We start from the raw sequence: 16,917 nt of genomic DNA, 5'->3' as shown, positions 1-16,917 counted from the left end.
TGTGCAAGTTGTTCAGAACCAAAATAGAATATGCCATGTTTTGCCATAGGCCAAGCTCTTCATTTATGATTACATATTTTTGAATACATACTTTTCTGATGACATTCATTACACAAAATCTTATTCATAATTCTTTTTTTCTAACATGTTGCAACCTGCCAAGTTCACCATATGCTTCTGTCCTTTGAATAATTCCCAACTTTAATTTGGAAACTATAGTATGTCATGATTCATAATTACAAATTACAGGAAGAAGAGTTGTAAAAATTATGTTTGATTCAAGGAGAGTCTGGGATCATTAAAAGAACTTTGCAATTTTCAATGGCAAGTTCATTTTCTATAATTCTGGGCCCAGATTATCATTCATTTGAATTGTCTGACTATCTAATTGAACATCATGATCTAAATATTTGATATTTTTTATCCACTCAGTTTTCCCTGTATGGATAGTGAAGGTGGAATTCTTGAATGCTCATTAAAAATGCTCTGTAATGTTTTGGAACTTGATACGATCCTTACAGTATGCACAAACAGAAGTATCTGGATGACTTTGCCATGTATAAGGAATTTTTCTTTGAACTGAACTCTGTATTAAATGTCCTGTGTGGCAGGACCTATAAAAATCATATTATATATAGATCAAAGGGTTATTGAGTATATTGAATAAATTTTCTATTTCCTTTCTTAGAAAGGAATGCTTAGAAACATGCTCAAGTATGTAAATCTTAAAAAAAAAAAAACCATTCATTTGATTTCACCATCAAATTACCATTCTATATGGCTCCCTTTCATCAATTCCTAGGGAAAAAATGTCTGTACTTGTTGCCTCAGCTTTCTCATTTCCCAGAAATTTTCTTTGCAATCTGTTTTCTAGCCTCATCACTAAACTGAACCTGTAAAATTCTAAGGTGGCCAATGATTTTTAAACACATTGTTTAAAAATGTGTTTGCCTTTTGCATTTCTATTACATCCACTTCCAAATACAAGCCCTCTTACTTAACTTTTCCCTCAACAAACTATCCCTTACAACAAAGATTTTAAAAGAGAAAAAAGGGGGCAGTTCAGCAAAATCAATCAGCACATTGAACTGAGTCATATATTCAATATTCCACACTCACAGCTCCCGACCTCTGAAAAGAAAGGAAGCACATTTTCTCAACTTCTCTGTAGAATCAAGCTGTCATTAAAATTGCAGTGTTCAGTTTCATTTTACTGTTCTTTCCTGGATCTGTTTATTTTACTGGCCATTAATACAAGTGAGTCTTCCCATGCTTTTCTGAATCACTCATATTTGCTATTTTTTAATGGTGTGATAAGATTTCATTAATTTATATATCAAAAGTTGTTTAGCCATTCTTTCCTTTCTAGTTATTTGGGACACTTTTCCTACTTGTTCTTCTTAGTCTTTTTTTCTGCTATCATTTTCCATGTCCTGCCCCTACATATGGGTGGAGTTCAAGGCTCTGTATTGGGACTTTTCTCTTTTTTTTTCTTTTTACACTCTCTTGATGATTTCACTGGCCCCTACGGATCTTTACATAGATGACTCTTGGATCTAAATATCCAGTTTTGATCTCTCTTCTAAATACCCAAATAGCACTCAACAATTGCCTACCAGGCATTTCCAACTGGATGTTTCAGATATCTTAAGTTTAAGATATCTGTTGAAAACAGAACTTATGCTCTCAAACTCTGCCCCTTTGTAACTTCCCTATTTCTATTGTGACCACCATTAATTTTCCAGTCACTCAGGTTCCAAAACTCTAATCAACTTTTCCCCTCTTCCTCATCAAATCCAAAAACACTTGCTAAGTCCTATCAACTCTATCTCCACATCTTTCAGAGTCTTCCCTTCCCCACTCACATGGCCACTACTCTAGTTTAGGCCCTTATCACCTTTTCTACACTATTGAAATAGTTTCCTGGTTGGTTTCCTTTTCTCTAATCTCTCCCCTCTCTAGATCACACTTCATACAAAAGCTAGAGATACTTTTAAAGTACAGGTCCATATCCCTGGGCTCAAAAGGCTTAAGGGACTTCATTGCCCCTCTAATAAAAAATACAAACTCACCTGTTGGTTACTGGTAATCTGGCTCTAGCCTACTTTCCTAGGACTATCACACATTAATCTTCTGACACCATATATTACAACTACACTGGCCTACTTATTAGGTATATCTGACATTCCATTTTCTACCTTCATGCTGTGATCCAATAAATGGAAATCTGTACTCTTCTCACCATAACCTTCTGGAATTCCTGGCTTTCTCTAAAGTAAATGCCATCTCCCAACCTGATCCCAATTGTTATAGTAATCTCTAACAGAAGTTACTTGGAATTTACTTGGTATACTTATCAATGTATCTGTTATTTTGTCAGTAGAATGTAAACTTGTTAAGGGAAGGGGAGGTTTTTGTATTTTCATAAAAATGCTTGACACATAGGATATTGATAAACACTTAAATGACTGCAGGGATCTTTTGTAACTTAAAAACACAAAAGAAACACCCTGTTGGAAAAGATCATTTAAAACTGCATTGTGTTCTACTGAATTAAGTACTTAAAAAAAAAAAGGCATTTATCATTATTCTTGTAACTTTGGAAATAAATGTCCCTCTCTGATCAACATTCTCTTAAATTCTTCTCCTTAGAATGTATCTTGAAGGCATGGGCTGTCTTAGCTTTCCTCTCCTCTCCTTGAATTTGTATGCATGTAGCAAGTTTTTAATAAATGCTTTTTTAGAGGCAGCTAGGTGGTGTAATAGATAGAGCATCAGCCCTAAAGTCAGGAGGACCGAAGTTCAAATCTAATCTCAGACACTTAACACTTCCTAGCTCTGTGACCCTGGGTAAGTCACTTAACCTCAATAGCCTCATCCAAAAAAAAAAAAAAAAAAGCTTTTTTATTTATTGATTCAATAATTCATTCATTTTTTGTTTACTATGTGCCAGATATTCTGGGTACAAAGGAAACTTGAAAATAATTCTTGCCTTAAAAGAATTTGTACAGCCTTTGTATCTTTCAGTCACTTGAATGATGGCAAAGATGTGGTCATCTATAAAACAATGCTTGTAAAAGTCTACCTATCCCTTCTCATGCTTCCATTAAGGTTTCGATGAGGAAGTTTGTATGTAGATCAAAATGGACGTTTGATTTCAGGACAGTTCTTTTATGTAAGGAATTTATTCTATTCAAAGTAAACTAGTATCTAATAGTCACAGAGTTAGATGCCTGAGTCACTAAAAGTACCTTCGTCAGGATCAAGTGGCAGGACATGAAAACCAGCTCTTTCTGACTCTTGTGGTCTTTCTCTCTCTGTATTCTCATAAAAATTTTACACAAATATAACTTTTAAACATATAACTCATCTATATATGAACTCCCAAACCTACGGCTCTTCCAAATATCCCTATGGTTGTTGAAGATATCACAAGTCAGCCAGGTTGGCAACTCTTCACTCTGTCTTCCTGTCTCCTCCCCCATGAATGTGTTGTCAAGTCCTGTCAATTCTTTGTCACATCTTCTCTCTTCTGATACTACTTCTCTTGTGGTACTATTACCTTACTTCTGGATTGCTGCAAAAGTTTGGTGATTAGTACCCCCTACCCTCACCTTACTCTAAAGTCCATCTTCTACTCAGGTACCAAAATGATCTTTTACATTTTCTTAAAACCTGGCCCCTTCCCCTCTTTTCAATCTTCTTATATTCTACTCCTCTTCATATACTTAAAAAACTTTAAAATCTTTGCTTCACCTTGAACAAAACCTCCATCTCTTGACTCCAGGATTTCCATTTGCTCTTTCTCCTGCTTGGAATGTACTCTTTCCTTACTTCTGCTTCCTGGCTTCAATTCTCAACTAAAGCAAGGGCTTTTCCTTGGTCCCCTTAATGCTAGAGCCTTTCCACTAAATAGATCAGGTGCAATTAATCTTTACATAAATTATTTTACATATTGTATCTCCCATTATAATGGGAACTCTTTCAGATCAGAAAAATTTTTTTATACCCTCATTATTTAGCCCAGTGACAGACACAGTATGCACTTATTAAGTGCATGTTAACTGCACGATTCCCCTCCCCCAACCTCTTTTGAATAAACTGTCCCTTTCCAGAGCAATCTTTCTGTCATGGGGTTCACAATTAAGAGTCCTCCATACTGGACCAGACTCAGGAACTGGGTTCTACTCAGACATCTTCCTGCCATGGCACCCTGCCACTTGATGCTGCTTCTCAGACTTACAAAAGTTTCTACTTGGGGATGGAGGGATCCTAAATTCTCCAGATTAGTGAGAGATCAATACACCTACACTGTTTCAGACTTAACAATACTGCTACCTGGTCATCTTTCCATACCCTTGCCCTCAACACTTTCTATCTCTTGCTTTATGAACAGTAATTAAATCAACACTACCCTATGGCTTTATTCACCATCCCTGTGACTTCCCAGACCAAAAACCTCTCTTTCCTGCTACCCTCCTCCATTCTTCCCCTATTAAGATGTAAGTTCCTTATGGGTAGAGATTTTCTTCCTTTTTGTATTTGTATGTCCAGCAATTAACATTTAACATACCATATTACAGCAGTACCTATTTGGTCAAATGTGCCTCAAAAAGTTATTTAGTGCATTTTGTTACTTATGTTTTTTGCATGTGATATCCTGAGTTTTATTCCTTCAGATTTTGTCTCCTGTAAAGTTTTGCCTGTCTCTGTCAGTCATCTTTGTAAGCAATTTTTTACCCTTCCCTTTCCTTTTTAGTTTAAAGGATTTGGAACATAGGCTAATATATTCTTACCTGGCCAGGAATTTGTAATTTACTAGAACTCTGAATTCAGTTTTCAAACACAACCTGAAATGATGAAATGATAAAAATATCACCTATTTCCTCTAAAATTTTTTTTTTTTTTAAAAACCAAGACTCCATAGTCTTGAGTAATACCTGCTTGTAGCATCATGTGTACCACAGAATCGGAGAGAAGTTATCTGGTTTGGCAAGTCTCAGGAGAGTCATTATCATGTCTTGGATACATATTCCAGGAAGACAATAGATCATTTCTATTATTATCAAGGAGAAAACATATGGCTCAATCCCTCTCAGCAGGGACTTGCCAATGCTTCCCATCTGACTCCTTTTCCTCTGACCCTGCTTGGCGGATCTTGCTAAAATAAAAAATAAAAAAAAAAAACCCAGCTACCTCTTCCTTCTGTGCAGAACAAATTTCTTTTTACTCCTTAAATATCCTTATAGAAATTCATTGACTTGTCATTAGAATTATTTCTCAGCTTTACTAATGCAAATACTGTTTTTATGAAACTTTTTTACAGTTTTGTTATATGACTGGACAGAATATGTAGTACTTTTTATTATAAAAATGACACAGTGATAATCAATGTAGCTTTAAGAATTTTACAGTGTTGATTTACTTTTGCTTATAATTATTTAAAAATCAGTGAAACAACTACCAAAAACATTTCAGGGGGTAAAGAAACAGTATTTTTATGGGGAGAAGAGGGAGAAAAGGAAGGAAGATAAGCAGAGAAACACTGCAAACATGGTGTAATAGGATTTGGACCTTTTTTTCCGGAAGATCTGCCTTTGGATCCTTTCATATGCCTGGATAAGGCACAATGATTGCAGCAGAGTCACTTAAACCCTCTAAACCTCAATCTGCTTATTTGTGAAGTGAACTTGTATTCCCAACCTCACAAGGCTGTTATGAGAAGAGTGCTATAAAAACATGAGCTAGTCATATTTAAAAGTATTTTTTGTAATTCTGAAGTAACATATCACTTAAATAGATATTTTCAAACTTGAAACAACATTCTCTAGGGTATACAGCTGTGTGAAAGGGGGTGGAGATGGAAAACAGCATAAGAAGGATAAAAGTTACTAATAAGCATTCATAATTTAGGCACCTCTGAGAAGTTAACTAAAATTGGAATGCCAATTCCACTTTTTGGCATGGAAATTATTTTCTTTTCCAGGCTTGTTTGGAAAGCCTACTAAAGTAACTTTCTCCTTGAAATAGACTGCTGCTAACGCCCACTAAGTATAATCTAAGTATATTATGTGTGATTGGTAACATGGTGAATGGAAACCAGAGATGAGGTATCATTAAACCTATGCCAAGAGCTTCAACTCAGACCACAAGCACAGCTGGGCTATAAGAAAGAAGGGGGGAAGTTGGCAATGAAAAGTCTCTCTCCTTCTCCTCTCCCCTCTTGGAGTACACTGCTTGGACTATGAGTAAAAACTAAGAGAAAGTTACAACAATTTATTGTAAGAATGTTTACCACAGATAACTAGGTATAACCCACAGTAAAGCACTACAAAATACAGTTCATCACAATAAAGTTTACTCGTGAGGTCAGGTTTTTACTTGCGACAGCATTTTTTGAAATTTTAGATATTCATTCATTCATTCAATCAACTATTTACTAAGCTATCTGCCATGTTTAAAGGCCTTAGAGAAAAATACAATGACACTTTCCTTGGATACTTCAAAATTGTCTTATCAGAGGACAATGGAAGTATCACTTCCCTCATTCTAGACATTATAAAGTTATAGATGCAGCCCAAGATTCACTTTATTGGTGTCCATTGGCTTTTATAAGCCAACTAAAACTACCGGGTCTTCTTTAAATAAAATACTATTAAGTTAGGGGTTCCCCATTTTATAAATGTATAGCTGACTTTTTGAAACCAAGCATAAACTTTTACAGCTATTTCTTATAAATTTCATCTTGTGAGTTTAGATTTCAGATAGTTGAGGTCTGGTTTAGGGAAGCTGGCTTTGGTTTAACAGTTGAGTCATCCAAAAACAAATTCCAGAGAGAACCTCTAAACTAAGATTGTGTAAACTAGTTAACCAAGACTGAATTCTGCTAGGAAAAAAAAGTCTTTGTAGTTTTCTCGTCTATATAAGAAATAAACAAAATAAAATAGCCTATATGTTCTTAAAAGTCCTTTAAGTCTTAATTATACAACTGTTTCTATGATTCTAATGTCATTAGTGTCCTTTCTCTTTAAGGCTACTTCTATCCGCAAAAATGGACATGAAAAGTGACTTTTTTGCAATGCAGAAATTTAGCATGTTCTAAAAAGGCCAGTAGTTATTCATTTAGTTTTCTAATATAAAACTTCATGAGGAGTTTGATAGCTTGAATATAATGGGAAAAAACATTAGATTGGGAGCTAGGAGACCAGTATTCTATATGGAGAACTATGTGTAGGACTTCTCACTTCTGGATATTACTATTCATCTGAAAAATAAGTAGTATGGCTGGACTAAATTATTTCAGAAATATCTTCTAGCGGTAAAAGTCCACCATTGTAAGTCTGTAGTTTTTAACCAATTACTTCAAAACTGCACAGATATTTTTAATCCTTAAAAAATACTACAATTCCATCCTTTTCTTGGAAGTGATTTCCTCAAAATATGATTATTTTTCATTGACTAAAAAAAGTCCTAAATCATTTGTCACAAACTACAAGACTATGTTTATTTGAAATAAGCCAGAAACAGCAGCTAACTTTCATCCTTGCCACCTAACAAGGAGTTTTCTGACCAAAAATACTTCCTTATTTGAGAGACTAAGATCATCCTAAAATTTCAGTTCTAATTTATCTGCTAGCTGAAAGGAAGAAGACGGGGAAATTGTTCAAACAATTTTCCACACCAAGCACTGTCAATATTGAGCATGAGAGTTACTTACTACTCTATTTTAGGATACTGTAATTCTTTGAAGAGAAAAAATATTTCAAATGACTAGGCTGGCATGAACTTTTCTTCAACAGTTTCTTAACCTTATTTCTGACAACAGAACTAACATTCTCAGTATCCAACCATCCATTTTCTTCACAATACATATATTTTAGGGCACTGATTAAAAACTGTATTGTAGCTGTTTTTTTTTTGGGGGGGGAGGGGAGGTAGATATTTATTTTCCACCAAACTAATAAGACGATCATTTTAAGTTCATCAAAAGCAATGACCCCGTCCTTCAGTTTATCTATATATCTTCATAGTAAATTCAATTTACTTTATTTTTATTTACTTTAATTTAATAAGATCTTCGTGCCAACTACTTTGCTAAGGATTGAGGGTACAATGACAGAAAATACAAAAAGCACCCCCCCAAAAAACACTGGGCCCTTAAAGAACTTTCTGATGGAGAAGATAATATGTAAGTAATTACATATTTATAAGAAGTGTGAGTGTGGGTGTGGATGTGTGTATACATGTATTTACACAGAGAAGATGGAAGGTCATCTGAAAACAACTGGGAGGTTGAGGGAAAAGAGAATAAGGAATAAACCAAGAAAGGTTTCCTGCAGAAAAGGTGAGATTTGAACTGAGTGATGAAGGAAGTCAGGGAAGTTAAGTAGTACAGGTGAGGAGGAAAAACAGTTCTATCATGGAAGACAGCCAGTACAAAAGCTCAGACTGTCTTATCTAAGGAACAGCAAGCAGACCTATATCACTGAACTACAGTGTATGAGAAGGAGTAAATCATGAGAAGGCTAGAAAAGAAGGAAGGGACCAGAAGAGTTTTAAATGTCAAGAGGACTTCATGTTTGCTTTTGGAGGTAATGGGAAGAAAGAAGAGTTTATTGAATAGAGGGGAGACAGTTAACATTTGTGCTTGAGGAAAATCATTTTGGCAAGTTGAGCAGAGGGGCAAGATTATAGTGGAAGGAGACAACAGGCAAAGAGAGCAATCAAAAGGTTATTGCAATAATTCAGGTGAGAGGTGATGAGGGTCTTATTATGACTGGATTCTGTGAATGAAGCTATGTGGACATACAGTATTGAGAAAGTAGAAAAGAAAATCTGGCCACTGGTTTGGACTACTTGAAGTAAGAATGAATAATTAAAGATGACAGCACTAAGTCTGTGATTAGGAGGATAATTTACTCTTAACAGTAACAAAAGAAGAGGATTTCTGAGGAAAGATTATAAATTCTATTTTGGATATGTTAAGTGTAAGATGTTCATGGGATATCTAGTGTAATCATTTTTATATTTTATAAGTGCAGTCCAGAAATCCAAATTCCATTTTCAGATTCCAAATTCCTAAACAGGTTTGTCCCTAAAGTCTTTCATTTTTTGTCCTTGATTCATAATTCTACACACAGTGGACCTGGCCATGCTCTTGATTTCTAGACAAATATTTAAGAGATAAAAATAATGAACTCTGGATCATGAATGGAATGTGTGTAAATAAAGGATAGAAAACAATGTATTTTTCAGGAAGACTTTTAAAATCAAGAAGCGAAAATGATGAGAGAAAAACATATCTACTACTACTAAGCTAATTAGTATAATAAATAAATATGGAATCCAAATCTACAATCCTAATTTTTTTTCTAGAGCTCTAGACCCACATTTCTATTATCAATCCCACTATCAATATTCATATCCAGCATATCAATATATTCAAAATCAAGTTCTTTTTTTTCCCTCCTAAACCAGTTCCTCCTTCTGACTTCACTATTTCTAACTCTGACACTATGCTTCATATGATCTCTTATGTTAATAACTTCACATCCAAATAATTACAAAATCCCATCAATTTAATTCTCAAACATCATCTAAATCTGTTCCATCTTCTATCCTTATGGCTATCACTTTTAGATCATCTCCAGAAAAAAGTTCTTACACATACACTTGGTCATGGGACTCATCTATTAAATTTTTTTCAATGGCTTCCTATTATTGTTTGGCTAGTAAAGTTCAAATAACCTCTTTTCCATGCTATTTTATTTTCCTACCCTTCTTTTTCATTCGTTCTATATATAGTTACATTCATACAAGTTATTCCATATGACTAAATGCTTTCCTTCTGCCTACTGAAATTCTTATCTATTCTTACCATTTCTGAAAGCTCAACTCACTCAAATGCTGCTCTGACCCATATATATATATTTTCCCTCATATATCACTACATTTCATAACTCTCTAAAATACTTATGCAATATAGCTAACTTTGTTGATGTGTTAGAATTTTAATATCATTATGAAAAGATGTGTCTTAAGTAAACTTTTTATCTCCTTCAGCACACCTAGCAGTGTACCCCAAATAGAAAGCATTTAACACATTTTCTGTATTGTAATTAAAGCTCTTATTGCAAGGGAGCAAATGCAACCTTAAAGCCATTAGTGAGATTTTATGTCATGACGTAAGTAAAACAATGGATGAGTATGTTTATTTAAAAGGAATAGATTTTTAAAAAAATGTTAGAATGTCACTGAATATCAAGAAGATATACCTATTTGTAAAAAACCACTGAAATAGTCAGAAATAAAGTAGAGGATATTTGAATGAAATTAAAGGGAAAAGAAACCGAAGCAATAGTATAGTGGAAATAAATTATGGAAAGAATGGCCATAAGAAAGAACAGAACAGAGTTCATAAGTGAATGATAGAGTTGACAGACTATAGAAGAGATCAGAGAATGTCTCTTGGTTGAATTTAGTGTTGATTTAATGTTAATTTAATTAATATTAATTTCATTCTTTAGAAGAGAGCAGAGGAAACATGAGGGAAAGTGATAGTTTCATCTTGTTCTAATCAATAAAAAGGAATAGGTAGCCTAAATGGAAAAGATAGAAAATTTAGGAAAAAAATGACCATACCACCTCAAGAATTTATGAAAGTTAAGAAAAGGAATGATGGACACACACATACAGCTGATATGTGTAGAGAAAACAGATGTTCAAGATTTTAAAGAAAGAACAGACATGATTCTATGGTACAAGATTCTTTAAGAGAAGTCAACCCAAGAGGTATGGAAGAACCCTTGTGAATTAAATTATGGAAAGGAAAAGAAATTATTCCAATGAAGGGAGGAAAAAAAAGAAAAAATAAAAAATGGCACAAAACACCAATGTTGATACATAGAGATTAAATCGATCAACTTACTTTAAAAAACAAAAACAAAAACACTTATACAGAAGATAAAACCAAAGGAAAGTAATTGAAGATAAATGCAAAAAAATTTTTTTCTACTCCCCTCCTCCCCCCCGAACATGACTAATGAGGAAATTTGTTTTGCATTATTTCATATTTGTAATGGGTTTTGTATTTCTTGCTTTCTCAATGGACAGAGGAAGGGAGAGAATTTGGAACTGAAACTAAAATGAAACTTAAAAATAAAGACAATCTTTGCTTTCAAGAAGCATACAATCTAATGAGGAGGATGAGAAGAAGCAAACAAATATGTAAAAACAAGCTATATTCAAGATAAACAGGAAAAAATCAAGAGGCTTAATTAAGAGGGCATAGGAAAGAAGATGAAATTTTAGTTAGAACTTGAAGAAAGCCAGAGAACAGAAAGGAGTCTAAAGAAAAACTGGAAATTCAGTGTCACTGGACTGAAGGTAATGTGGGGTGGAGGGGAATTATAAGATTAGAACGGCTGGAGTTTGTTGTTGTCATATCATAGCATCACCTTCCTGATGTCATGGTCCTTTCTGAAAATCAAGGACAAACAAAAAGAAGACTGAAAAAGACTGAAAAAGGAAAAAAAAAATTATGAAAGATTCTAAGAGTCAAAGAGAAGATTCTGTATTTGATCGTAGAGGCAAGAGGGAGACATTGGAGTTAACTGAATAAGGGGTGAGTAGGTTGGGCCTGTATTTTAAGAAAATCACTTTGGCAGCTAAATGGAGGACGGATGACAGTGAGGAGAGATTGGAGATGGGCAGACCCAATAGAAAGCTCCTGCAAAAGTGCAAAGGTGAAATGATAAAGACGTGCACTGGGGTGTGGAAATATTAGAGAAGACAGTGGAATGGAGAGATGTTATAGAAGTAAAAGGTAAAGTAAAAAAGATCTAGTAATAGATTAGATGCAGAGGGGGAAATACATTGAGGAGTCAAGGATGAAGCAAGCAATTTAATAGGGAACTGGCACTGCCCAGGGAAAAAGATAATGAGTTTGGATAATACCATTAACTTTTAGCACCTCTCTTTCCTTGTCACCTTTTCTTTGATTTGGATATTTCTCCTTGGTAATTCCTCAATATCTCTCAGCCCACCATGAGTTCATATTTGTATCTTCAGGTGCCTAGATATCACCAAGATATCTGATGAACAGCCCAACTCAACATAGCTAAAGCTGAACTTAACCTGGCCTGCATCCAAACTTCTTAGTTTCTGTTGATGCCATCACTATCCTTCTAGTCACTTTATCTTAAAATCTCATGGTCATCTTTAACTCTTCTCTCCCCTTATTCAATCTTGATATCCAGTCACTTGGCAAGTCCTATCAATGCTACCTACATAATATCTTTCATTTTCACCCTCTTCCCCCATTTCTAGTCCCTTTGCTACTAATTTATTTCAATTTCCTATCACCTCTTTTATTCTAACTCCCTAAGAGCAATCTCTTCCCTCCCTAATCCATCCTACACACACATGCCAAAATATGTATCATTCTGGCCATGTCACTTTCTTACTCAAAAAAAATCTTCAATAGTTCCTTCAAATGACTTATCCTGGCACTTAAAGCCCCAAGATAGTCCTGACTTAATTTTTCAAATCTTACTTCTTCACTGTACTTCTCCTTTCATATTCTGGCTAAACTGGACCACTGGTTGTTCCTTCATCACAAAACACATATACACAGACAACTCCCCCCATCCCCTCCCCACCCCGTGCTGCACATATTCCCTTCACATCTCTTACTTGTTGAAATTTTTTTCCTCAAAAACTTAACTCAGTTGTCACCATCTTTATAAGGGCCATAACCTGTCCTTATGTTTTCTCTATTTGAAATAAGATTTTTCCACACAAATTTTCATTTTCTGTGTTGTTTAAAAAAAATACCACACTACATTTTATTATTATTTTTTCTTTTCTTAAATTATCTTTTAATTTTTACACTACCTAAATTTCTCCCAATATTCATTTTCTGCCCCTTTAGAGAGCTGTTCCACCTAAAAAAATAGTATTTTTTAAAGAAAAAGATGGGGGGGGAGGAAAGTAAGCAAAAACAAAACACAACAAAACAAAAAAAACACCTTGAAAAAAGCCCAAATTTATATGCAATATCAAGGAGTGGAGGTGGCATTTTCTCAATCAGATCTTCTTAAAGAGTATCTCTCAGTGGAATTCTTTATCCCTATTACAATTTACCTTTGACTTATTTCTGTACCCCATCTGGGAAATGTTTATCTCTTTTTCTCCAGCACCAAGTATAGGGCATTGTGCATAAAAGAAGCTTGATCTATATTTGCTGAATTGAACACAGCTAACATTTTTAACTTTAAAGAGGGAGATAGAAGTAGGAGAGAAGCAAACTAAATGTAGAACAGTGTTTTTAACCTAGGATCCATAAATTTGGTTTTTAAAAAATATTTTGATAGTTGTTTTTTAAATATGATTGGTGTTCTTTGTAAGCCTATATTCTTTATTTTATTTTATTCATTTAAACATATGACTCTGGGAAAGGATCCAGGGGCTTCACCATACTGTCTGTCACAGGGATCCACAAGAAAAGGTCAACAAGCCCTATTATAGAGACTGTAAACAATTTCATACCAACTTACTATGATTAATAGCAATATTTCATGGTTGACCTCCTCCTCCAACCTAATATCTATTAAATTGTGTTTATGAAGGTTAATATTCCTAAAATTACATACAACAGATAAAATCATAAATTAATATCTGCTATCTAAATATTCACCATGAAACTAGTTTAAATATTAATTACAGCAATGTTCTGAATAAACTGTTTTTGTTTGTATTCTGTCTAAAGAGCAGATTGTTGAAATATAAATTGTTTTAGTTTCATATTTCCCATATGGTACAAAATGGAGTCAATAATTTCATCCTTTTGTGTCCCTGCCATGCACCCAGAGACAGTAAACAGTTAACTTATTCAAACCTGGGCATGATCAGCTGATTGAACCAAGCTTTCCACAGTGACCCCTTCCTGTTTTTTGTTGAAAATTGCACAGTTAAAGTGCAACAAGCTTCAAGCAAACCTCAAAACAAGTCAACTTCTCCTTTCAAGGAATAGAAAACAAATTTAAAAACAAAACCAAACCAAAAACTTTCCTTATCTTACATATCTTTTCAGGCCTCAAGGGAATCCTTTAAACAAACCATCAAATGCTCCAAATTTATGACTATTTTGTTGCCAAGTTAAAAATTAACTTGGTCTACAACTGAAAGGCAATAAATACTTATTGACTTTGGTGGGATTGCACCGCAGAGTTTGAAAAATAATGAAACTTTTTTTTTTTTTTTTTAAGCAAGCTGCCTAGAACTAATACATGCAGAGGAGCACTGTCCCTCAAAGCAATCATCTTGTGAGGCTATTCACTTATTTAACAATGATGTCCTAACTCAAAACATGTTTGGAATTGCTTTCTAAGCCTGTTTACAAAGCAAATAAGAAAATCCACGTCATCATTATGCCTAATATGAGACTTAAAGTGGCACAATTCAAATAATCTGATTTATTTATCAGTTGTTTGGAAAGCTGCTTCCAAAAAAATCAAACCTGTCCCCAAAGATAAATTTTGTTTTTTTACCTCCAAGGGCACTGAAAAGACCATACTGCAGTTAATATAAGCAATTCCAAAAGAGGAAAAAAAAAAGATTTTGAGCAATGGCAACAAAACTGTCTACAGCCTGTAGTTTTCAAGATGACTACTTTGATGGTTACATAATCATTTAGACATATAAGCATATTTTTAAAAAAGAATCATAAAATGTGGCAACTTTTATATTTCATATCACAGATGTAATGTTACAGAAGAGTTTCTAAAAATTAGTCAATACACAGACAGCTAGGCCCTTCTACCTATGTGGGCTGTGAAAATCTGTCCTTGAAATAATCATAAACTCTCTATGCTACTTAAATTCAACAGCTAATGACCCAACATTCTATCTCATTTTCTCTGCATACCATACTCCAAAGATTTTTTAATGAAGATTGGTTGCTTTATCTGAGAAAGATGATTAACTTATCATAAAGAGTTCATTTAAATTATGTTTTTCAAATATGTGGTATAGAGGAAAATCTCATTAGAAAATGGCATAGATCAACACTTATACTGACTGTATAGAAAGAAAAACACTAAGAATTGTTGTTACTCAGCTGTATCTGACTTTGTGACCCTGTTTGGGGTTTTCCTGGCAAAGATACTGAAGTGGTTTGCCATTTCCTTCTTCAGTTCCTCTTACAGATAAGAAACTGAGGCGAACATGATTAAGTGACTTGCCTAGGGTCACTCAGTTAGTAAGTGTCTGAGGCTGGAGTTGAATTCAAGTCTTCCTCATTCTAGGCCACCTAACTGCCCTCTCTAAGGATTAACCTACTGCTTCAAAAGGTGCTTCAAATACTTGTTTCTGTTATTTCCAGAAACTGCTATTTTTTTAAAACAAGAATTACAAATGTTTCATAACATTGTAACCCCAAAGGTCTGAAAGTTTGAAATCCAAAATAATATAAGATGTACAGAAATATCACAGGATTAAAAGGAAAAAAAAATGTACCTCTAATACAGGGCCAGCACCCAGAATCGTCCTTTCTACTCCACTCGCGTACCCTTTCTGACTCAATGCAGTCAGACAGTGAATTAAAAAGTTTGTACTTTGTGTTTTCCCAGACCCACTTTCACCTGAAATAACTATGCATTGGTTGATATGTTTCTTGAGCATGGTATAATAAGCCACATCCGCAATGGCAAAGATATGGGGTTCCAATTTTCCAAGTTGCTGATTCTCATACATCTTGACATATTTAGGGTTGTAAATGGGTAGGAATTTAAAGGGGTTAATTGCAACAAGGATACTCCCTGCATAAGTATATATTTTCTGTTGTAAAAAACGATTCTTCAAATTCTTCAACAGATTTGTTTCTGTTAAATTAGGAAGATTACAAAGATCATCAAAGTCTTCCTGTTGCCAGGGAAGAAAGCCCCTTTCAACCAAACTTCGTTCTTCCTTTGCTTTAGAGATCAGCTGAATGTTTACATATTTTATGGTCCCATCTGTGTTTCTCTCTTGCAAAAGAAAATAATATCCATCCTTTTGAGGATGCTCATCTTGGGCCCTCCGAGGCCAGAGCAATACTCGGTGCACAGGTGAATCATTTGCATCAAGTACCCATTCTTCACCTCCTGTTTCTTTTACTTCCACAAGAACATAACACTTGGTGACATCTAAGTTTAAGTTTGTTATCACATCCTTGATGACATCTGAAGTGGTGGTATCTTTAGTGGCTGTTACTCTGCAGAAAGCCGCACTTTCTGTAGTCAGCTGAGGGTAAATATGGAGATGGTAGGCTGCTTTCTCCTGGCAAACAGCACCGCCAGCGTCTTTTAAACTCATTCTGCCCAAAGCCGGACTCCGGCATGCCTCCCTGGCTCCGTGTGCAGTATTGTGTTTCTAAAAAGATTTCAAAAGTTATAACTTAAAAAGAGCAGGATGCATGTAGAATACAGCAAGTTTTAACTTATTCAAACTCCCAAATCACTAAAATTAACCTGAGTTCACTACAAAGTCTATTTTAAAAACCAAGGCACTGGGCATAAGACCAAAGACAAGAAATCTCTCACAGAACAGTCCAGTTTCTATAAGGCTAAATTCACCACAGCATCCTCAATTAATGACACAGCAGATTCACCACATAGACTTAGAACATTCGTTCATAAATGGAGGAAGCAAACTATGCCTTAAGTCATAAGTCTAGGATGCAAATCTTGGTCCTGCCTCTGTGCTTTGGTTTCCTCATCTGTGAAATGGAGGGAATGTTCTTACACAAATCAAATGCTTTCATTTGAAAAGTTTTTCAATCCCACTTCACCTTCTGTCACTCAGCGAAACCTGCCGCCTTCTTCATGACACAGCTTCCCCAGCCACTCTCTCCTGGACCAGCTACACTTTGACTCGTAC

General features: G+C 34.8%; 1 protein-coding gene across 4 annotated transcripts in view; it reads right to left on the bottom strand.

The window, feature by feature from the left end:
• The window catches only part of MYO9B (myosin IXB), a 115,990-nt gene that overhangs the window by 70,599 nt on the left and 28,474 nt on the right, over positions 1-16,917 (bottom strand). For all 4 annotated transcript variants that reach the window (XR_007949589.1, XR_007949587.1, XR_007949588.1 and 1 more), the window contains exon 2: positions 15,517-16,410. Coding sequence is in view for 1 of the 4 variants with exons in the window: in XM_051972099.1 (XP_051828059.1) it covers positions 15,517-16,353 (837 nt within the window). In the remaining 3 variants the exon portion in view is untranslated. The remainder of the gene's footprint in view (positions 1-15,516; positions 16,411-16,917) is intronic.

This window comes from Antechinus flavipes, chromosome 1 (assembly GCF_016432865.1).
Source record: "Antechinus flavipes isolate AdamAnt ecotype Samford, QLD, Australia chromosome 1, AdamAnt_v2, whole genome shotgun sequence".
In the NCBI taxonomy this organism is placed as follows: domain Eukaryota; kingdom Metazoa; phylum Chordata; class Mammalia; order Dasyuromorphia; family Dasyuridae; genus Antechinus; species Antechinus flavipes.
This window is presented reverse-complemented; position numbering and strand designations above follow the sequence as displayed.